The sequence below is a fragment of the Oryzias latipes genome, chromosome 17 (assembly GCF_053564925.1).
Source record: "Oryzias latipes strain Hd-rR chromosome 17, Olatipes_Hd-rR_3.1".
Lineage (NCBI taxonomy): Eukaryota > Metazoa > Chordata > Actinopteri > Beloniformes > Adrianichthyidae > Oryzias > Oryzias latipes.
This window is the reverse complement of record NC_136253.1, coordinates 16,821,075-16,844,236: the sequence shown is the minus strand read 5'-3', so window position 1 is coordinate 16,844,236 and position 23,162 is coordinate 16,821,075. Positions and strand designations below refer to the sequence as shown.

At 42.9% G+C, this 23,162-nt stretch overlaps 3 protein-coding genes across 3 annotated transcripts in view; 1 reads left to right on the top strand and 2 right to left on the bottom strand.

The window, feature by feature from the left end:
• Window positions 1-21,141, bottom strand: part of LOC101157158 (protein disulfide-isomerase tmx3a-like) — a 24,311-nt gene extending 3,170 nt beyond the window's left edge. The window contains exons 1-11 of the mRNA XM_023965160.2: window positions 21,010-21,141; window positions 4,729-4,841; window positions 3,025-3,082; window positions 2,784-2,826; window positions 2,567-2,690; window positions 2,410-2,455; window positions 2,140-2,220; window positions 1,925-2,024; window positions 1,749-1,826; window positions 1,597-1,663; window positions 1,418-1,516 (exon numbers count right to left, since the gene is read on the bottom strand). Of these exons, the coding sequence (XP_023820928.1) occupies window positions 1,418-1,516; window positions 1,597-1,663; window positions 1,749-1,826; window positions 1,925-2,024; window positions 2,140-2,220; window positions 2,410-2,455; window positions 2,567-2,690; window positions 2,784-2,826; window positions 3,025-3,082; window positions 4,729-4,759 (727 nt within the window). The 5' untranslated portion in view covers window positions 4,760-4,841; window positions 21,010-21,141. The remainder of the gene's footprint in view (window positions 1-1,417; window positions 1,517-1,596; window positions 1,664-1,748; window positions 1,827-1,924; window positions 2,025-2,139; window positions 2,221-2,409; window positions 2,456-2,566; window positions 2,691-2,783; window positions 2,827-3,024; window positions 3,083-4,728; window positions 4,842-21,009) is intronic.
• opn4.1 (opsin 4.1) lies at window positions 8,366-10,353 on the bottom strand. The gene has a single exon (XM_011486336.4). It carries the CDS (start codon window positions 10,152-10,154, stop codon window positions 8,751-8,753), a length of 1,404 nt encoding a protein of 467 aa, XP_011484638.1. The 5' UTR covers window positions 10,155-10,353; the 3' UTR covers window positions 8,366-8,750.
• ccr9a (chemokine (C-C motif) receptor 9a) lies at window positions 20,347-23,162 on the top strand. The gene is made up of 3 exons (XM_011486335.4): window positions 20,347-20,524; window positions 20,790-20,855; window positions 21,485-23,162. The coding sequence occupies exons 1-3, from the start codon at window positions 20,519-20,521 to the stop codon at window positions 22,571-22,573; spliced, it is 1,161 nt and encodes a 386-aa protein (XP_011484637.2). The 5' UTR covers window positions 20,347-20,518; the 3' UTR covers window positions 22,574-23,162.

The window sequence follows — 23,162 nt, the reverse complement described above, 5'->3', positions numbered from 1 at the left end:
ATTTCTTCTATGATGTTTTATCCATAAAGGTTCTGCCTTGTCTGCCTGTTGGCAGCAAGTTAAAGCAGTGAGGAGGGCAACAGAAGTTGATGAGTGCAGCTTTCCTCACCACTAAGGACTTGTTCATTTCAAGAAAACGTTGAGTTGATTGTTAAAACTTCTTACTGTCCTCAGCAAATTGAGACATGTCTTTTTTTTAAACAAAGCAAGTGTTGTTCTAAGATAAGGCAAGTGTCGACCATTGTAATAAAGTATTTGAAGCTCTGTGCCTGCTCCACCTGCTCTCTGTTCGTGCTGAGTGTACGTCATAAGTCTGCTCAGCTTCCTTGATTCTTTTTTCATGTAAAGTTGAGTTCACAGGGGGCTTGCTGCAAAGGATTTTACACAGTGTGGTTTCCTGATGGTTCTGTTTTTAGGGCCTCTCTGCCTATTAGATGTGCAATAAGAACCATGTCATCTTCCTACTTTACAAGTGTCATTTATTTGTGCATGTGATGTCACTTGTGTACACAAAAACAGAATGTGAAACAAAACACTGCCCTAGGGGAGCTCTGTCTATAAAGTCATCGTAGTGGAGCTCAAACTTAAACACCCACGTCATCGTATATCAGCTTTAAAAAACCCACTGTGATGAAAACTTCGTTTTTTTGGTGTTTTTAACATGTCTGTGGCATTTTTCTCATGATGGAGGACATATATAAAGAAAATTAAGTGTTGTATTTCTAAGTATTTCTTTATTTAAATCATGAATCAGAAGCAGATGAAAAAAAATGCTGTTAGAAAAAGCCTGCAGCAGTGATGTGGTGGGAACTACAATCGGCAAGCCGACACAAGCTTCCTGCTCCCAACTATTCTGATGCATCCACTTGCAGACAAATAGATCCATATACGTCTTTGTTTTTGTCATCTGAGCTGAAATCTGGCTCAGAACTGTACGGCTGGCTAGCTGCAGCCTTGCTCACCATTTTTGTTGCACTGATAATGTTAGATTGGGGGTATTAGGGGGCTGTAAACTAGCGGGGGAGATGTAAACAGATGGATGACGGGAAGTGGAGACAGCCTTACTATACACCAACAGTCCCAACTACAACTCAGAGGTGAATTTCTGATTAACTCCTACCGCTCTGTAGAACAATGCCCTAATAAACGACTGTTGTTTTTTTATATTTTGGTTAAAAATGGCATAATCCCAATTATTAAATATACTGGGAATGGGATTGTGTTGGGTATTTAAAGGCCTTTATCCATAAAATAGGCATGTTATGGAGAAAAGCTCAACAGAACAAACAAAACGTTTAAAATAATGATTAATTTTGGTTTCTGCGAAGAATTAGACTCTGATGGACTCAAGGTGTTAAGTTTGACAGAACCACAATAGATGATGACATCACTGAGGATACAGGATTGCTGGGTTTACCTGACTCTCCCATAGCATACAAAGTATAGCTGTCAATGTGTTGGAAGTTCAGAAAGCGTTCCCTGTTAATCCACGCCTTCAAATCACCATCACTTTCCTCTGAAACAAACAAAAATCTGTTAAGGAAAGATGCCATTCCTAAAAGTTCATCTAGAAAAAAGCCACTCTGACTTTCTCACCATCATAAGTTAAATATGTTCTGTCTTTAAAAACGACGATAGCTGGCAGGTAGTCCAAGGACACGGACTAAAACAAAACAAGACAACATACTGATGTTGTGATGACTAGAACTAGAACGGCACAGACATTAAACTTCTCCGGCATTTCAAACCTTTGGTAAGACATCTCTGGTTGTAGAAAAGAAGTGAGTGTGAACGATGAGTTCCTCTGCTACTGTAGTGAAGTTTCCCTAAAAACAGATGAATTGATCTATATTAGATCTGAGAAAGTTGAAGTTTAGAGTCATTATTAGCATGCAGTGTTGTATGTCTTTGTGTGAATGAGTACCTTGAGCTCTGAAGTGGCCCCCACGTAAACAAACATTACATTATGATGACTCATAGCATGTTGGAAGAGCTGCGGACTGCTCAATGATCGAACCACCGGTCTGAAGGTCACAAAGAAACGCCAAGAAGCTGATTCTCATGATTACAACACTGATTCTACATACATCCGCCTCTCTGTGTTTTTGCAAGATATTCACGGTGGTAAGTCCAACACACCCTTCCATCCGATTGGCAAAGTCCATGATCCCCTCTTTCGTTCTTGGTCCTGCATAGTTATATTTGGTGTTCTTCTTTAACCTGCGAGCAAAAAATGGCAGACAGTATGAGGACCAACAATTTTCTGCCATGACTGCAACACAGCTCTAAATCCTACGAGTTGAGCTACTTTATTTTTTTTGCTTTAAGTTTTTTCCATCTGTGATTTCAGCTGAAACCACCAATTAATCTTATTAGATGATGGACAGTGGTGCCATAGCAGAGACTTACATGAGGATTGCTGGATAGGTTCTGACTCTGAACTCTTTGGCCAAACCTGCACGAGAGGAACTCATTGTTACCATGGGATCACACATGTTTTATTTTGAAAGCCAGTGGTTAAAAACATCAGTTGAACCTCGATGCTTTTGTTAAGACAATTACACACCAGTGCTGACAGTTGCGTCTGACTTCCCAACTTGAACCATTGAACCTAGACTCCTGAGTTCTGATCCAATTTCATGCCAAACAGGATCCAGCTGTTTACAGAAGGAACACCAGGGGGCGTAAAACTGGACAGAGAACAGAACACCCAGAACAGGGAAAACTGTCATTACCCGCACTATGTTCAAAGTAGAAGAGCTCAGCTTCATCAAATAAAGTACCTCAATGAGCCAGATCTCATCTGATCCTTTGGTTTCCATGAAGCTGAAGAGTGATCATAAATGACTGATTATTAATGAATCTTCCTTTGGTCTTTGCAGAGATTTAAAGATTACACCTGATCAATTGAAATAAATTTTATTGGGACCATTCAATGCTCCTTGTCTCTGTGATGTCACCTGTCCAAGTAACACCCCCCAAACCCTGGACTGAAGGAAATGGTAGATGTGCGTTTCTACTCACGAGTCATCAAGCTCCTCCACGAAGGCCGATCCCTGCAGTAGCAACAGCGACAGCAGCACTGACAACAAAACAACCGCACATTTACACTTCAATCCCAGCTGTCAGTGACAACATCAGTGCAGTCACTGAACACTGAAAGTATCAAATCCATGAACCAGAGATAAAGCAAAAACATTGGAAATGATCAGAAAAAGTTACATTTTTGTCAGTCATTTCAAAGGGTGAAACTTATATATTATACAGAATCATATCACATGGTTAGACCTAAAATTTTCAAGTAGCTTTGATAATTTTGAGTTACAGATTTAAAAAACTTTTGTCTTGCAGAAAACACTTAATGTTATAAACTCTTGGTGTCAAACTCGTATCAGCGATAAAACTCAAAGTGCCTGCAATTGTTCTCCAGCCTTTAAATGGTCTCTCAGTTTGTGTCAATCCTGATTAACACATGTCCAGAAGACATTCATTAACAGTCTTCACAAAGAGAGAAAGCCACAAAAGGTCATTTTTGGTTATTGCACGAAGCTGGTTGTTCAGGGAGTGCTGAATCCAAGCGAATTTACAGAAAATTGAGGGGTGGGAAAAGGCATGGTACCAAAAGGTGCAACACCAACAGGGAAAACTGCAGACTTCATGGAATTGCAAAACACAATCAATTCAGGAACCATATTACACCAAAGAATACTAAACATGGGCTGCAAAAGTAGCATTCCACGCGTGATCCCAGTCCTGATTCAGAGGCGAGATTAGAAGGGTCATATTTGGGCTGTGACAAAAACAAACTGTTTAGTAAAGCTATACAGGCAAACCCACATTGCTTAAAGTACAGTGTAAAGACTCCACTATCAGTGATGGTTTTGGGCGCCATGATTTCTACTAGTGTTGGTCTTCTGTGTTTCCACAATTAATGCAGGCAATCAGACAACATTAGAGCACTTCATGCTGCCTTCTGACAAGCTGTATGGAGATTTCCATCAATATCTGTCAAAGGTACCGAAAGGTGCTTCAAAAGCCAAGGTGTTCTTGCACTTGATTGGCCAGCAAACCCACCTAACCTGGATCTGATAGACCCTCCATGAGCTGTTGTCAAGAGGAAGATGAGAGACATCAGATCACAGCAAACCAGATGACGTACAGGCAGCTAGCAAAGCAACCTGTGCTCCATGTCAAAGTGCATTATTGGAGAAACTCAAGCAGAAGGAGGCAAAGTGGGGGAGGGGGTGTCATGAAATGGTTGTCCTTAATACTAATGTTCTTATTTTTTATTTATTGATTAGGTTTTGACACACACATGGATATTTTGCAATGATGAGTTGGCTGACATAGAGTATTGATTAATTTTCCGCAACAGTCTATGTCTTGTAGTTTCTTTGCGTTATTATGTCACAGAATGTTCCTTATTTTAGAGACATTACGGATACAAGAATGATAAGAGTTTTTACACGACTGTAAAGGTTTCACTCTTTTCTCAGTATCAGTGAAGTGAGCCATAGTAAAGAATGGATTGTCTAAGAACAGGTCCCATCAACTCTGAGAACCAACAGGAAGCTGCAGTTTTTCAAATAAAAGCTTAATCTATCTGAGAGCTGCTAATGCGAAGTCAAACAACGAGAATCCTATAAAACAGCCTGACAGAATTTAGAAGAGGCTGACAGAAGCAGTCTGAGGAGGATGGACATGAAGGAAGTTAGGTGGAGAACGTACCTGAGAACAGACACGCTCTTCTGCCCGACATCTTGACTGGAGCCAGGTTAATCTGCTCACTGCTGACAGACTGAGCACGGCTAATCTGGCAGATTATCCAGAGGCCTTCAGACCTGAAAAACTTTTTATTTACACTGAGAAGTACAGAGAAGGGAAAGAAAACTAAAAGAATAAAAGATAAAAGAAGATAACAAAAGTCCAGTCAACTGCTTTTTTTTATCCACAACATCCATGGAATCACCCAGGATAAATGATAATCTACACAGACACTGAGCAGCACAGTTTAAATCTGAAGCAGGTATGGTGGGGCTGCCTACAGGTGACAGCAAAGAAAAAAAAGGAAGGTAGAGATAGTTGATAAAAAAAAACATTAAAGATGAGATGAAGGACAAAAAGTTCAACAAAGGAATTTTTAAAAAAAAAGAAGACAGAAATTAGATAAAAGAAAATACTGAGATTTATAAAACCCTGAAGCACATGCCTTGCCAAAATTGTAAATGTTTGCAAAGAAATGAATAAGAAAAAATATTTATTTTTAAAGGTGGAAATATGATTTTATTTTCCTAAGTCATTTGCGAGGCAGTCTGTGTTTTTTTAATCAGAATGTCATTTCAAACGTGTACTAAGCATCTTAAAAAATACTTTATTTTTTATTGTTGTTTGACACATTTATTGTGTATATCGTAACACTGCTGCTAGCATTAGTTAAGGACTGGTGTTCACAGGCCAGCTCACTAAGAAAAGACCAAGAGACAACTGTCAGGGGGGAACAGACTCTAGTTTCCATAGCAATTAATGATGGGTCACTGCAGATACAGATCAACATAAAACCACACTTCTAACGTCAGAGGGAGCAGAAGCGTATGAGGTGAGGACTGACTGGCAGGAAATTAAGTCATTGACCTCAGAATGGATATGATAGTGAGAAATCATCAACTGTAAAGAAAAGCCACATACAGGGATGGATGGAACCCTTCCTCTCCCTCTGACTGAGATACAGACTTCACTTTCCTCAGACAAATAGTTTGTGTCCTTTGAGTAGAGGCGTACTGCAGAATTCAGTCTCCTAGAGTTGGTCCTGTAATGTTTATAAGGTTCCAACGAGGTGAAGTTCCAACGAATTGGAGCAAATTCAGTTGCCATTTTTCTGCCAATACGGACGCTGGCATTTGGAGCCAGATGCGGTTAGCAAGCAGCGATTGGTCCGAAGCGATCTGAGTTTCCTTAGCAACTAATGTTGCCAATCAGGATCGAGCTTGTTTGAAGCCCACACCCCTTCCCCTGAAAGCAAGTTCGGAAGAATCTGTCAAACAATTGCTTCGAACATTCCACGTGGGGGCCAGCAGGCACCACATGCTGTTATTGAGGCATCTGATTGGTCGGTTTATAACTTGAGTAACTTGTAACTTGTAAATAACTTGTAACCCTTGTGCTATCTTAGAGGACCCCACCCTTGCATTGACGTGTTCTCCCTACCATGACAAAGGTGGAAAGATTTCATGTAATCCATGGACACCAGTGAAGATCACAAATCATTGAAGAAAAAAGGTTCAGAGCACCGTCTAGTGCAGGGGTCGGCAACCCATGGCTCCGGAGCCACATGTGGCTCTTTCATCCATCTGTTGAGGCTCCCTGTGACTTTGGAAAATAATGAGTATTTTATAATAATTAAATTTCATTTTAGTTTGTTCATTTTTCATGGCATTTCAAAGGCGCTGATGGCTCCGTACGAAGCGCGAGCCACGTAAAAAACAGCTTCGTAATGAGCTCATATTTATCGGGCGAGAACTGCAGATCTGATAGCAGGGAGAGGCACGCGGGGCGGCTTCAATAAACACTCGGATCTTCTGCCGGGAACTTGACGTGCCGTGGGGCAGAGAACAACTCGCTGATGACAGACTGAAAGTTCGCGCCAGTGTTGCCAGATAGAGTCACAGTTTTCCAGCCGAAAAGTCATCTGAAAACCGCCAGACCCAGCCAAAAACCGCCCAAAACAACTTTTGATGATGTTTTTTTTCGTACTGGACTGATAAAATAAAAGATTTTTCTAAATAAAAGATAGTTCTGACCAATAATAAAATGTGTACAATATTGAATATTTCTCCAGCGGAGCTCCTTTCTTCCATTCATTTGCTTAACCCGCTCTATCCCTGCTATAACCTGCATCCTACTCTTTCATCCTTGTGCGGAGCTGGAGCGCCCGGACTATCGTGTTTTGCGCTCTCTGTGTAGGACACACTGAGGAGCGCAGGGGAAACAAATCTCAGCTACAGAGGATGTGAACAGGTAAACAGGTAGAGAGGAAAAGCAGGTGGCCACACGCGGCCGCGGTATCATCCTTTAAAGAACATAATGTGCATTTGCAGCAACGTATGCTTCAGAGGATGTCCGATTGGCCAATCTACGTGTCAATCAAGTCCCGTACTTCTCAGTGAGGACTTTGGTGGATTTTAAAGAAGAACTTTTTTTTTTTTTTAATCTTTTCTGGCCCGCGATCTACACGCATGTCATTGAAGATCGACCGGTCGATCGCGATCGACATAATGAGCACCTTTGAATAATATATACATGCATAATATATATAATGATGTCAAAATGGGTTGTGGCTCCGGGTGCTTTCTTTTTTATTAGGGGTGGTCCCAAATGGCTCTTTGAGTAAAAAAGGTTGCCGACCCCTGGTCTAGTGGGTCTAAATGACCCAACTCCCAACATTAAAGTGCCTAGGATATTATTTTTTCAGCACAAGGGTTAACCCTTGTGCTGAAAAAATTATATCATGAAAAATGGATGAGCAAGAACACGTTGAAAAACAGGTAGCGGGGCAAGGATGTTTATTCTGACAAGTTTTTTTCTCTATAGAAATCTATAAAAGTAATGGCCCTCCATTCTGCTGTTGTCATTTGTCTTTCCAAAGTCCTCTCCAACCCCCCCACTCCTATATAAAATGTTCTAGCTACGCCTCTGGCACCTCAAATGAGTGTGGTGTAAAGTCCACTGAACAAGAACATCACCAGAAAAGCATAAGTGCTTGTAACTTCAATTATCCTCACAAAAACATAGTGGTACACTAACCACACGCACAAAAATGGTAAACGTTCTTGTTTATGATGTCTCTTACGGTGGCCACACAATCCTCAAGGTAACTGCAAGACACACCTGTGCTCCATATGACCCTCCACGGGCCCAGACAACCCAAAAACCTGCAGAACCCGTACGGGTCAGCCCCCGTGTGGGTAATGTGACTAGGGCGTACGCAAAATGAGTCACAGGAAGGGAAAGGGAAAATGAGTTTAGGGAATGTTGATGTTGAAAAGGAGCCTTGTGAATCTGCCGCATACCTTTCTGCCTCTGGTTCTCACTAGTAAGAGTCTGTTCTGCACACCTGTAGACGTCTCCTACACACCTGGGTGTGTCTTCTGCTCACCCGTTTATTCTCCTGTGTTCATCTCCTGCACACCTACATGTGTCTGCTTCACATCTGTGTTCATTTTCCGCACATCTGTGTCTCTTTTACACACCTGTACAGATTACCATGAAGCTGTCCATATTCATAGTGTTTCAGTCCCAGTGACAATACAATTACAATTACAAACGTAAAAGGAAAAAAAAACATTTTTTTAAACATGTTTTTGATGAACAACCCTTTATTAGTATGCAGAAATCCTTTGAGTATAGTTGTTCTTGCATAGGTTGCATAAACCTTCAGATTTATTAAAAGACTTTGTGTGAAACAGATTTGTGTTGTGAGGATGGAGCCAAGAGAAAGACAAGGTCAAACATGATTATTTGTACAATATTTACATTCTGTAAAAAAAAAAAAGTTCAGCAGCTAATCAATTATTAGTTTAATCAACAAACTAAACACCTATCAAAACTAATAAGAATATAACAAACATTGTTTTGATTATTTTGAATATAAATCAGGGATAAATTAGGTAAAACAAAACATATAATCAGGATGAGGAAGTCTTTATTTAAAAGGATTAAACACCAGAGGAGAACTCATGTGAAAACGCAGATGTTTACTCTCTGTTGCAGCCCTTGTCAGGTGGGCTTCCATCGGGGACTCTGCTCTGTCCCTGCTCTGTCCCTGGAGGAGTGAACTCAGTGGTAGTTGTCTCTGTGAGTAACTGCCTGTTGAAGGCTGCTGACCCACCGCTAGACCCGTCAGCTTCGCTCTCCGTCCAGCAGGAGTCACTATCAGAGCCAGACGATAGCCGACTCTTCCCCCAGCGACCGTTGGTCCGAACCCCAGTGCACAGCCGAACCCCTGGAGAGCTTGTGAGCGTCGTACGCCGAGAAGAAGCAGCGCTGGAGCTGAACGATGGGTGAAGATCCTTTTCCTGGAGACGGAGTACACCACGCAGCAGCGGGAATTGGCGACCGATGGCGATGCGGTATTTTGGGTGTGTTAGGGCATAGATTATGGGGTTGTGGATGGCAGACGCCTTGGCAATGACAGCAGGCACCGAGTTCATGTACGGGGTCAACAGTTGAGCGTAGCCAGCGGTGGCAGTCAGAGCAACTACAGAGTATGGCGCCCAGGACACGACAAACAGCATTATCACTCCCAGGGCAACTTTGGCCATCTTCCACTCGCTCCGCAGGCGTTCGTATGCCTTGTTGATCTCCCCACAGTTTAGCCTTGCCACCTCTCGTCCCGCCTGCTGTACCGCTCTGAAAATGGCCCAGTAGCAGGCAGCAATTAGAGTGAGTGGAAGGAAGAAGACAAAAACGAAGAGCATGATAGTGTAGGTGCGCACAGATGTTGTGAAAGTCATGTAGTCCCAACTGCAGGAGGTCTGCAGCCCCTCAGGGACGTAGGCACTCCATCCGAAGAACGGTGGCAAACTCCAGCCAAGAGAATACAGCCAGACCGCCACCATTGCCACGTAAACTCGCTTTCGACTCATTCCTCCTAGCAACGCCACCGGTCGAGTGATCACCAGACAGCGGTCCACAGCAATGGCTGTGAGTGTCATCATAGAGGTGATGCCAAACAGAGCGCCACAGAAGGCATAAAGTTCACAGGCAAACTCTCCAAACACCCAGCCGCGGTGCAGGCTCGCCACAAAGAAGGCTGGAGACTGGGTCACAGACATCAGGAAGTCAGCTGCTGCCAAATTCACCACTAAGAGGTTACTAGGCGACCTCAGTGCCTTACTGCGACAAAATACATAGATGACCAAAGCGTTTCCCAGCATACCTGTCATCCCCACCAGCAGGATCACACAGCCAATGATGTAATGGGCATGGTCAGGCACATCCACTGTGGGCATCAGGGAATCTGGCAGGTGGACACCCTGTGTAGGGGTGTTCTCGGGCAAGTGGACGGGCTTCAAGAGTCTGAGGTGCTGATGGTGACCTGTGCAGTTTGAACCCTGAAGGCAGAGAGACTCCATCCTGTTCAAGAAACGATAGCTCATTGATGACAGCCAAAGACTGGCTGGACGTCAGCTGAGAGCAGCAGGCTGTGAACAGGTTTTGTGGTAAACGCTGGCTGACGCTTTACTGGTTGAATGTTTCTGAATCTCCCCAAGATTTTGACTGCTTTTGTGCTGAATGTCAGCCGGATCCCCGATTTAGTTGTGTTCCGCGCAGTCCGCTGGTCTGGAGGTTGTCCGACACTTCTCCACCAGTTTCTGCCGCAGATCTGCTCCACTTCAGCTCTTTATGTTGGTCAGATTGACTGATGACGGAGGAGTATTGAGCCGAACACAGTCTGAGCCAAGAGTTCTCTACATTTAGTGACTAAATCAGCATCAGGACCAATGTGACCTGATTGTTTGAGAGTTATGTGGGCCATCTCTAGACTGACATGTTTAACACCGTTTTGGAGGATATGGGTCAGAATCTTTAACAGATCACACACGTGAACAAAGCAGTTGACAAGTGCTGGAGTGTGTGTGAGAATGAAGAGAGAGAAAATGAGAAATACTGTGTCTATCAAGGAGGCTATACCCATAGACCTATACCCATAGACCCCTGTGTGTTTGCCTACAAAAAGAAGTGGAGCCCCAGTCTGCCACAGATCTGAAGTTTTGTTTTCATGTTGTGTGTTTGTCCAGGTCTTCACTCACGCCATGTTGACCCGATGTAGCGACTCAGAGGTCAGCCACTGGACTGGGGGGGCCAGGGTGTAGAGGTAGAACAGTTGACCTCTGATGGGAAGTATGCAGATTCGGTAATCCAGATGTTTAACATCATTGTTTGAATGACTGAGCAGAACTTGGAAGTTGTCACGTCGGCAGATAAACACCATGAAATCGGGACTCCTTTTTTTTCCTTTTTCTGCCGGTTGCTTTTCTTTTCTGCTGTTTTTGACTTGATATGTTTATTTGTAATTTAAGATTTGATTTGATTCAGGTCGTTTAAAGATAAATACTTTCCACAAGAGACAGGCAGAAGCAGTCAGACAGTTGAAGATCTGCATCAGGTGTCAAACAGAACACGCAGTGATTGATCGACCTGCAGCTGATGGAGCTAGAATGGAGATTGAGCGGTTTGCTCAGGAAACTGAGCGCCGCCCCCTCACAACAGCCAGCAGTCCTCTGGCATTAGGAGTTTTTCATTCCATCAATTGATCAGGTGGAGAAGAGCTTTGACCTGGAAATTAAGTTCACCAGAGAACTTTTTCACGTTTTGAGGTGAAGGACAGCTCTTTGTCACAGAACAGACTTTCTGTGAATTTAAACAGAGTGAAGGAGGATCTGAATGTTTTAAACTCTCCTTACATCCCAAAACGAAGTGTCCAGGTGTTGAAAGAAAACCGGTCTTTAGGTTTTACTGATATGTAACAGATAACTGGGGTAAAACATATGAAACAGAAGCCCTAAAAGCTTGCTTGATGTCCATGTGGTCTCCAGGAAACAATGTGGGATAAGTCAACAATTGGAAAACCTTCTGGGAAAAGCCTGGTCTCCTTGGGGGAGACAACATTCATCCTGATTCAGGTGGTCATACTCTAGTTTCTAGAAATATGGACTCTTTTTTTGACCCCTGTGTTGTGTTCGGCTCAAATCTTTTTGAAAATGGGTCAACTTTAACCTTAACACAATATAAGGGTTAAGCAGCCAAATCCTTGACTAACCAGGGCTGAGACAAGGTTTGGAGGAAGAGTTGTAGTCTTCCTCACTTCCCTCCAGCCTCTGAACTAACACCATCTATCCAACACCCCACAGAAACACAGTCTGCACCCAAACCACAAACACTTCATCAACACCAGTCCAACATAAGATGAGTTAAGAATGAAACTAACAGACACACAAATACACACAACACAAAGACATAGACGACACACAAACATGGATGTCACATACACATGAAAAAAAAACCACACACATGCAGACACACTCAAAACAGACACACAAACTAGAAAAAAGCACATACAGGGACATAGATAAAACGCTCTCAGACAAACAGACAGACACAACACATTAGCACATGGACACACACTGGACACCAACACTATTACACACACACGAACAACACAAACATTTAGGCAAACCACAAAACCCAAACGTAGACATCGCATACTCATAGAGAAAAAAACAAATACACATACAGATACACACAGAGGGAAGTGTGCATATATACAACATACACCAAAAAAACACATGCAGGCACACATGCACAACAAAAAAACATAAACTGACAACCTAAGCACACAAGCGATAAACCAAAATACCTAAAAAGAAAAGAGTTATCTATCTACTCGTGTCTCAGCTGGACCATTTTAACTGCGTTTATCTGGATCAGTGGTCTGCCTATCGTCTGAAGCTCACTCAGAGTACAGCTGCTCGTGTGCTGACAGGCACACAACATCATCCTTGCTGTTTTCCACTGGTTTCCAGTTCATTTTAGCATTTAGTTTATGATTGTATCCATTTTTTAAGCTCTATATGGTCTGCCTCCAGCAGATTTATCTGAAGTGATGCTGCTGACGTATGCTCCATGAAGAACTTAAGATCTTCCACTCTGCTTCTCCTGATGGTTCTAATCCAGGGGTGACCAAGCATTTGCAGTAGCAACATCTGACTTATGGAATGGTCTTTTACAAGGCTTTTACAACTCTTTCTAGTTGTGAATGTCCCTTTAAATACATTTCTGTCATGATCATAGAAGAGGAGGCTACCTGGTGGAGAGAAAGCAATTTATTGCTTTGAAGCAAGGTAGTAGAATCTGTGGGAACTGAGGAAGTAGGCAGTCACTGCTGTCCATTATAATGAGGATTGAGTGGGGTCAGGGAAAAAAACGGATATGAAACACAGCCAAGGCCAGCGTGAATATTGTAGCAGATTTGGGCTCAATAATGCTCCATAATGATGCACTGGTGGTTGAATGGTGGCAAAACCAGCTGGAGATGAGTTTCAGGAGAGCCTGCCAGTACCTTCACTTGTGAAGACAAAACAAGAGGTTGAGGCCAGAGGACTGCAGTGACAAAGAAAACCACAAGAGGGCGACAGAACTAGATTTTGAACACCATCAAGCTCGACTAGATTAGGTATAGTTTTAGTTTTTTATTCCACAGTTGTTTTAAATTGTGTATTTAATGTTTTCTTGCTTTTATGTTTTCTGTTTAGTCATAATTTCTGCATAGATCGTGGATACTGCTATCAGTGATGACACAGACCTTCAGTCTCTGCTCTCCAGCTTCGCGTGGGCCCAGGTTCTACAGGGTTTAGTGGATCAGTGCAACAGTTCACAACAATAGTTAAACATGTGCAAATCTGAGGACATGGTTGTGAGCTTCTCCAAAAGCCAGAGGGGTCTGACAAAAAACAGTTACCACCGTCTTTTGCAAAGAACATGGTATTTTCAGGGTACTTTGGGCTAACTGTTACTAGTTCCTTAAATTACAATAACTGTAGATGAATAGCTCATTAAGGGTAACTCTTTCTTGTTAATCCGTTTATCCCTTGTGTTATCTTAGATCAGTGTTTTTTAACCAGTGTGCCGCGGCACACAAGTGTGCCGTGGGAGATGGTCAAGTGTGCCGTGGGAAATTACCTTCATTAACTGATCTAAAAACATTCAGCATCTCCAGGATTTCAGCTCTGTGTTCATCCAAACAAACCCTGATAAAACACTGAGTAGTTAGGAATATGAAAGATCGTAAAATATTTTTTTCTTTGTGTTTACTTGACTCTATTAAAGACATTTTGATAAGAATGACGGTACCGCGATTTAGCTGCATCTTAAGCTCCGTTTTAGGAAAAGTCCCGCCCCTTTAACTGTCTCCACCAATCCTTCTTGGAGGTTTAATCACATGTCATCAGTCTGACCAATAAGAAGTGGTTAAAGTCTTCACTTCCTTGTTTCGATTTAGCTCGTAAAGTCTCTCAGTTCCAAAAAAAATTACCAGCTAAAGCTCGTCTTTAGCGGTGTAGCTTTCCACAGAATACGGTGTCAGACCGCGGGACAAGTGAACAAAACAATGAAGCTCAGAGTGTAAGTCTGTCTGCGGTCGGCCGATTTTTTGCACTACATCTCCCATGATGCATTGGGTTAAAGTGACAGCGTCTTAGCGCACAATGAGTCTCTCCTCTTAACGTCTTAAAACAACAACGAACACACATCAAACAGTTTTTGAATCTTTTAACTCACTTTTTATTACATCTTTTAAAAAAAACAACTGCACCGTCCAGCTTTTTCTGCCACAATTATCACAAAAATGCATGTGAGATTGTGCAGGGGCTGTAGATCAATCCAGACTATGAGCTTTTCCCAGTTTTTCTCTTTTTTTAAATTTTGGATGCTGGTGTGCCGCGGGATTTTTGTCAAGGTTAAAGTGTGCCGTGGCTCAAAAAAGGTTGAAAACACTATCTTAGATGACCCCACCATTACGCTGACGTGTTCTCCCTACCATGACAAAGGTGGATAAAGGTGGAAAGATTTCATGTAATCCATGGACACCAGTGAAGATCAGAAATCATTGAAGAAAGAAGGTTCAGAGCACTGTCTAGTGGGTCTAGATGACCCAACTCCCAATGTTAAAGTGCCTAGGATAGCACAGGGGTTAAAGTAACTAAATAATTAGTCTCTAAAGGGTAAGTGTGCTTTTTTTTTGTTCAGGGTATTTGCAATACTTTACTTTGTTTGGTACAATTGTAACTTGTTATTGAGGTCTTGGTAACTTATTGCTTGTTCTGGTTAATTGTAACTTTCCATTCTTTACATGGTGACTGTAACAGGTCACTTTGTTTCCTGTTACTTTAACATAGTACTCAGGATCACAATACCTGTTCCTCTGTCCAGGATACCAGTGTGTTTTCATGGAGTTCAGAGGGATTTGGCTGTTTCCTGAGGCGCAGAAACCTGCAGGGAGTTCAGAGGGCATGTGCTCTGTTGTTCACCAGAACAGGTGAGGTCGAGTCTCAGTGACACGAACTGAAGAAATGACAGAGCTCCGGTTCTTCAATCAGCTTTAGAGAGCACCAGGAAAAGAACTGTGATGAAAATGATAAACCGTCTGATGAAGAGAGAGGAAAAACATGTAAGACATGTTTTCTGATGTCATCACTTCATGAAGCTAAATGTTTTGAAGGTGACTCATCTTCCTCAGTGAACTGCAATGCAGTTGTTGTTGTTCTTCCCTGGCACGTGTGCCGTAGGCCTGATTCAGACCCAAAGTTCCTCATTCTGTAGAGAAAGGCACGGCAGCTGTAGGACATTCTCACGATGACTCGCTTTTTAATCAACTTTCTTTTCTTTATTATTAATAAAGGACTTCATTATGGCAGAATGTGGATTTTCATGAATGTTCAAAGATCAGTGACAGAGGCAGCAGAAGAAAGTTTCTTCTTCAAATTTCTTTACGAAATTAAAAAAGTTGCCCAGTTTGACTTCATCCAGAAAGAAAGAGTTAGGATCATTGATGAGACTCATCTGCCTTTAGTGCAGCTTTCTTCATCTGTGTTCCCAAATGTACTCTCTGCCTCTGCTGGGTTTGGTTTCCCTGCTCTGTGTCTGTCAGGTGCAGCTACATCGCGTGACAGTTTTACCCAAAACAACATCGCATGACAAGCAGAAACCACAAGGTCACACACACATACACAATAATTTGTACTTGTGGGTACCGTTCAGTACTCCCCAACCAGGGTTTGTGATTGAGGTGTGATAAACTGAAACTAAAACACAAATTTTGGTGGAAAACAAAAACAGCAACTCGGGTCAAGGAGTTGAACCAGCCGTGGACCACCCTCCTCATATTCACAGCCCAGAATCTGAACCCGTTTGACTATATTCGGACCAGAACTGGAACTGAAAATGTAGGTTTCTTGGCCACGGGACGTTTGCATCAAGGTGTGTTTTTAGGTCAGAGTGTGACCTAAATACGTTTGTAAGTATCAGTGTTGCGTATCTGCCTGTGTTTATTTTAATCTGTGTGTATCAGTGTGCGTGTGTGGATCATTTCCTTGGGTTTGTGTGTTAGTGCGTCACTTTCAATAAGTGTGTATATCAATATTACAGAAGTGAAAAGCCTGAAAAGCCTGAAAAGCCTGGCATGTCGATGGTGGTTTTGGGTACTTCAATTGGGAAAATAATCAAAGTGGCAAAAAGAAAAAAATGAACTATTAATCAACCAATCAAACATTGCTTGAGTTAGAATTATGTATTAAAAATAAACCAATGGAAAAAGCCACGGACAGCAGTGACAGAGTACTTTTTATTGAATCTTTGAAGGACTTTTTCAGGGAAATTGGATTTCCAGCAGCTTAAATCCTCGCAGTTGCAAAATAACAAGAAACAGGCAAATGCAGAAAGTACTTCATACTCTATTTCCTCCATTTATGTGAGAAGTTGTGTTAGAATTTAGAAAGGAGCAAGTTTGAAACGATGTGTTCAACAATTCATCACAGGTGACTTTAAACCTGCCATTCGTCTTCCACATTGCTGTTTGATGATATGGTGTGTGTTTCACTGATCACGGGCCTCTTTCCACTCTTTTTTACGCGTGTGCTTCTTGGCGATTAGGAGGGAGATTGGTGGTCAGATTCTTATTTCCTATATAGACTTTCTAAAATCAGTTATCAAGCCCCATCTCAACATCATCGTTCTGTGAGCAAGTGCTGTAGTAGATGGCATTTTAGTTCCATTATATTTTGTGTTTCTGCTTTTTTTGTTTGTTCGCTAGACATTTTTTAGGGAAGTATAGGTACACATTTTGAATATAAAACTACAGTTTTAGTTGTTTTGGACATGTTTTTTACGAAATCACAGAACAGTCTCAGAGACAAAATTGAGTATTTTTCGTTCACATCATTAATATTTAATAAGACACTACCTTGAATGAAGAATGGTAAATGACGTATACCTACAGTATATAGTGCTTTTCTTCCTTCTTAAAAGACCCAAAGTGCTTCACAGTCCCCTTCACACACTGATGGTGGCCCCACTGCCAAACATTGGTGTCTTCTTATGACCACCAGGAGCAATGTGGGGTTCAATGTATTGCCCAAGGGCACTTCAACGCATGGCAGGGTGGGAACCAAACCTACGATCTTCCCATCAGAGGTTGACCGCTCTACCTCTGCACTCCTGGAGAAAGAAAGTCTGTTTCATGGCAACAAAACCATTTCTGTAATCTACAAACACGGAGTGCATCTCCCAGCATGCACCTTACTTTTGTAGGAAAAAAAAGTCACAACACAAAGATGTTTTTGGAAAAATGAAAACTCAACGCTGCAGCTAAAGTGGTAGAATATCAACAGCTTTGTCATGAGTTTTACTTTATAGATTTCCAGTGTTAATGCTATTTATAGAACACAGCCACTTACCAATGTCATCTTGACATGACCCCGCATCATTTATTTTGCCTTCTCCCTTGTGGTTGTCACCATACTGACTGATACAGACGTATAGGCGAGTGGATGTGATCATCAGAAAACCTTAGTTTACATGGATTTCAATCATTTAACTACTTTGGGATCTACAAAAGTATGTAATGACATATCTCCTAAACCTTCTGTTACTTTCAAAACTGCTGATGTATTTGCCAAATTGATTCAACATTTGGGCAATATAAGATGAAAGATGCACCTGACGATGTTAGTCTCAGTATCATCGGCTTCTTCGCCACAATAAGATCCCAACAAAAACTCACAGAGAAACTTTCACCCTAACAGCCAACTTTAAAGGCAGAAGAATGCGACAGCTGCAGTCTGACGGATGTGGAAAAATGTCACTAGAAGCAAGTGTTAACAAAACTGTAGAGGGCCGAACATGGTGTAGTGGTCAGCACTCTCACCTCACAAGCGAGACGCTGGTTCAAATCCCTGCTGGGACTTTTCTGTGTGGAGTTTGCATGTTCTCCTCATTCATCCGTGGGTTTTCTCTAGTTTCCTCCAACAGTCCAAAATCATGCTTCACAGGTTAGTTGGTGTCTATAAACCTTGTGCTATCTTAGATGACCCCACCCTTACATTGACGTGTCCTCCCTACCATGACAAAGGTGGATAAAGGTGGAAAGATTTCATGTAATCCATGGACACCAGTGAAGATCACAAATCATTGAAGAAAAAAGGTTCAGAGCACTGTCTAGTGGGTCTAGATGACCCAACTCCCAATGTTAAAGTGTCCAGGATAGCACAAGGGTTACATTGCCTCTAGGTGTGCATGTGTGACCCTGCAGCAGAGTGGCGATTTTTTCAGGATGGACTCCGTCTTCTCCTAATAGCAGCTGGGTTGGATCTGTCTGTGATCAGATGCTATCAAGAGGAAACATGTAAAGATGTAGAGAGGCAGTGGGAAGCCTTACAGATCCACTGGCGTGTACTGGAGCAGACCTGACACGCTACCCTGGGTCTCACATCTTGAATTCCGGACTTCTGTTTCCTGTGCTTCTTTTAAATACATCCGCTTGTATTGCGAAAGAGATGTGAGCTTATTGTTTACGTGTACTTGCTTAGCTAAGAAAACAACAAACTCACTGAGGTTTAAAAAAGAAATATCTTCAGCTATTTTCAGCTATTAACATTGATTCTCTTGTAAAAATAATGCAGACTTTGTTCAATACATTGATAACAGTTCTTAATGTGTAAATATTTTAAGATAAAAATGAAATTACATGATAATGATGGTTTTCAAAGTGAACATTGGGATGTTTTTTTTTTTTAAATAAAAACTGAACTGCTTTTTAGAAGATCCATGATTCCGCATTTTTTTTCTTAACTTATTCTACTAACACAGATACAGTAGATACAATCTAACCTAAAAACTGCAGGTATAAAAATTCAACGTGACCAGACTTTTTTAGTGCCCAACCTAAACTATGCCCAGATTATAACCTACAGTCATGGTCATGTAGTCATGCTCACATTCAAAAAGGTCATGGGTGTTTTCAGACTTGACAAACGTAAATCAAAAGTGGTTTCATGCAGGTTTCTGTATGTTTTTATGGAGCATAAATGCAGTTTCTAACTTCATGTCTGAGGATGAAGCTGACTGAAGGACAAGTCAGTTCAGTTACTGTTGCTTCAATTTATTTAAATGACTTTAACGCTGCAGGAAAATCCAGGTTTCATTTGACTTCCTATCTCCTTCAATGGAGCAGACTTTCCAGTTAACCCTTGTGCTATCCTAGGCACTTTAACATTGGGAGTTGGGTCATCTAGACCCACTAAACAGTGCGCTGAACCTTTTTTCTTCAATGATTTGTGATCTTCACTGGTTTCCATGGATTACATGAAATCTTTCCACCTTTATCCACCTTTGTCATGGTAGGAATAACACGTCAATGTAAGGGTGGGGTCATCTGAGATAGCACAAGGGTTAACAGAAGCTGCAGGTCCAGGATCTTCTCCCCACTTTTTTTTCTTGCAGGGCCACCATATTTTTTTCATAATTTCACAGAATTCCGTAATCACTGTCGTCAGCACACAGGTTTAGGAAAATATGTCATTTGTTTATTCCTCATCTGTAAAGTTTTTACAGGTTCAGTTATTTTTACAGCCTTTATTTGCATGACCTTTATGGTTGTGCTGGTTGTGACGATAACGGCTGGAGATGTCTGTTGAGGCTGGTATGAAAACAGGAAACGCTTGGAACCTGCAGCTTTTTCTGAAAGTGAAACGTGAGCAGACGGGCTGATGCTCAGGAGGACTTCAGCAGAAAGTCGGCACACAACCGCAGAACTAACTCCAAACCACAAGGGGGTCCAAATCTGGGTCTCCTTGTGCCGGCCCCCAGCCCGGATAAAATACAGGGTTGTGTCAAGAAGGGCGTCCGGCATAAAAATCTCTACCAAAACTCCCTGTGTGAATCAGTGGAAGCCGATTTGCGGTGGCGACCCCTGAAAAGATCTGCCAAAAGGTGAACAACTCCAGATCCGTCCAATAAATCCAGATTTACTAAACTAAAATGAAAAGTTACCAGATTTCAAGAAAAGTGTTTTGGGCAGTGGTTCTTGCCTTTTATCAGTTCTTCTACAAGCCTTGGCAAGGCCAATAACTGCAGGTTGCAGATAATCAAATCTGCAACCTCAAAAGTCTGTTCCCCCTTAAGCGGCGAGAACATTGTGTTCAAAAACAGGAGCACAGACACGTGGCTCGCCACCTGCTGCTGCTGCCAGGAGGTGGAGCTTCTCCATTTTCGAATGATGTCAAAGAAACAAAAGAAGATGCCATGGTTTGCATCTCTGTGTGTGAGGCCCCACCTTCCCGCTTTGCGTAATCTATGCACAGCTTCTTGCTCTGACTTGTTAGTCTGCGGTTTAACGGACAGAAAGTAAGAAGCTGCAGACACAGACGCACAAAGACTCACATCAGTGACACTGACCCACAAAGACGTGATGGCGGTAAGACTTTCTTTGAGTGCATTTGAATTTTTTGTCTGTGAGTGTATGTGTTATAGTTATTGTGTTTGTTTGTGAGCGGGTGTTTGGTAGTTTGTGTGTTAGTTTTTGTGTGTTCCATAATGTTTTTGTGCGACCGGATGTTTGTGTGTATGTTTTGGTGGGCTTTTATTTTGAAAGGTCACAGCACTTTTGCTAAAACAAAACAGCAAAGCAAAGAGGAACCCATGTGAGCAGATCTAAACATGTTTGTGCTTTTGTTTTACAGATGGATTACACAAACTTCATCAACTCCACTTCATCTCCTGACATCTTCACAGCGATGACCTCAAAGGTAGCCCACCCTTACTCGTGTGTGTTTCTGCATTGGGGGGCTTCATCTCTGAAACTGTGCACGGATATCAGCATAAAACGTGGTCCGCACTCACATTCAAAAATGCCCGCCCAAACGTTTAGACTCTCTTCGTAGATTATCAGCCTGCGGTTACCTGTGGGTTCTCCTCACTTAGCAACAGGAGGTCAATGTTTTTGAGAAGTGAAAACGCAAACTTTCATCAGCAGCTTTGGTCAGCCAATCGGGAAGCAGAGAATGAAGACGTCAGCGAGGAAACCTGCAGGTCTGAGTGTGAGGTTGAGGAGCTGAAGACAGAGGAGAAGCAAAAACAAACAAAAAAAAAAGTTTCAGTTAGGAAGTCTCAGCTCAGATGTTTTACAGTGAAAACACTGGGAGCAGCTCACAACAGAAGCTGTTGAAAAAAAAACAAGAACAAAAATCTGCGCAGATTTTTTCCGGCAAACTGTCATAAACACTAATGTTTATGTCAAGTGTTGTGTACATACATTTCCTTATGCAGCGTTTTGTGCACAAACGCTTTTGGAAATGAGTCCTCTGGTGTTTTCAGGTGTTTCCAGGTGCAGTCAAAGGTGTTAAAAGTGCTTGTGTGTGTTTTGTCTTCCTGGCAGGACCTGCTGAGTTCCGATCTTTCTTTCACCACTGTTGATGACTATGATGATTACGAGGACAATGACACCGACCTGATGTGTGACCGATCCTCAGTGCGCACCTTCAGAGGGCAGTATGAGCCGCCCCTCTTCTTGATAATTGCCATTGTCGGGGGCATTGGGAACCTGGCGGTGGTGTGGATCTACCTGAACGTCCGTCGGCGACTGAAGACCATGACAGACATGTACCTGCTGAACCTGGCGGCCGCAGACCTCCTGTTCTTGGCCACGCTGCCGCTCTGGGCAGCCGAGGCATCGTACAGCTGGACATTTGGTTCCGCCTTCTGCAAGCTGAACTCCGCCCTCTACAAGGTGAACCTGTTCAGCAGCATGCTGCTACTCACGTGCATCAGCGTTGACCGCTACATCGTCATAGTGCAGTCAACCAAAGCCCAGAACTCAAAGATGGAGCGGCGGCGCTTGAGCCAGCTGGTCTGCGCAGGAGTGTGGCTGCTGGCCCTGCTCCTCGCCACACCTGAGCTGGTGTTCGCCAAACCTGCCCCAGTGGAGTCCAAATACTACTGCAGGATGGTTTTCCCCTCAAACATAGGAAACCGCACCAAGATCCTGGTTTTGTCGCTGCAGGTGAGCATGGGCTTCTGCCTGCCCTTCATCGCTATGGTCTTCTGCTACAGTGTCATCGTCGCCAAACTGCTCAAGACCCGCAGCTTCCAGAAGCACAAGGCCATGCGCGTCATCCTGAGCGTGGTGGTGGTGTTCGTGGTGTCACAGCTGCCCTACAACATCACGCTGGTGATGGAGGCCATGCAAGCCACCAACATGACTGTGACGAACTGTGAAAGGGTGAAGGCCCTGGACAAGGCGGGCCAGGTGCTGAAGAGTCTGGCCTACATGCACGCCTGCCTTAACCCCTTCCTCTATGTGTTTGTGGGCGTGCGCTTTCGCCACGACTTTGTGCGCCTGCTGCACCCCTGCTTCGGTCGGCCGCCGGCCAAAGTGAGCTCACTGGGGAAGACCAGGAGTCCTATTCCCTCCACAAGAGCTTCTGTGATGTCTGACAGCGAAACCTCACAGGCGCTGTCATTGTAGACTCTCCCCAACGCCACTTCCTGTTTGTGTAGCAGCAGCAGCCATGGTGGCAGGGGGAGTGTGGCACACTTACAGGAAGAGTGGCACCACACCTCAGTCTTAAGAACTTCCTTGCTGATGCCTGCTTCAGCTCAGCATTTACACCCAACCGTCCCTCAAGGCCATCGTTGGACCTGAAACCGCTGCTTTATCCGCACCTGTGAACCACAGCTGAAGCCCCCACTCCCAGAACTTCTTACTGAACCACAGAGTGAAAGAACTTAAGTTTCATCCTTTGAAACCTGACTGAACACTTTTCTATTTTATGACGCCAAAGACTCCTGCTGATGAATGTGAAACTTCTTCCTAAAAGTGTATGGTTGTATCTGCTGCTGCTGAGGGTCATGACCTCTGTTTGCGACCTGCCGGGTTTGAACAGAAGCTCATGGTGCTGTACTGAGCCCAGTGTGCCTGAATGTGAAGTATGTTATTTGTAGCCCTGCTAGACCTTATTCTGTATTATATATGTTTTTGGAGCCAAAATAAAGTGAGCTGCGTCAGTGTGAGCTGCAGAGGAAGTGGTTCAAACTGCGTCACGCTGCTTTCTTCA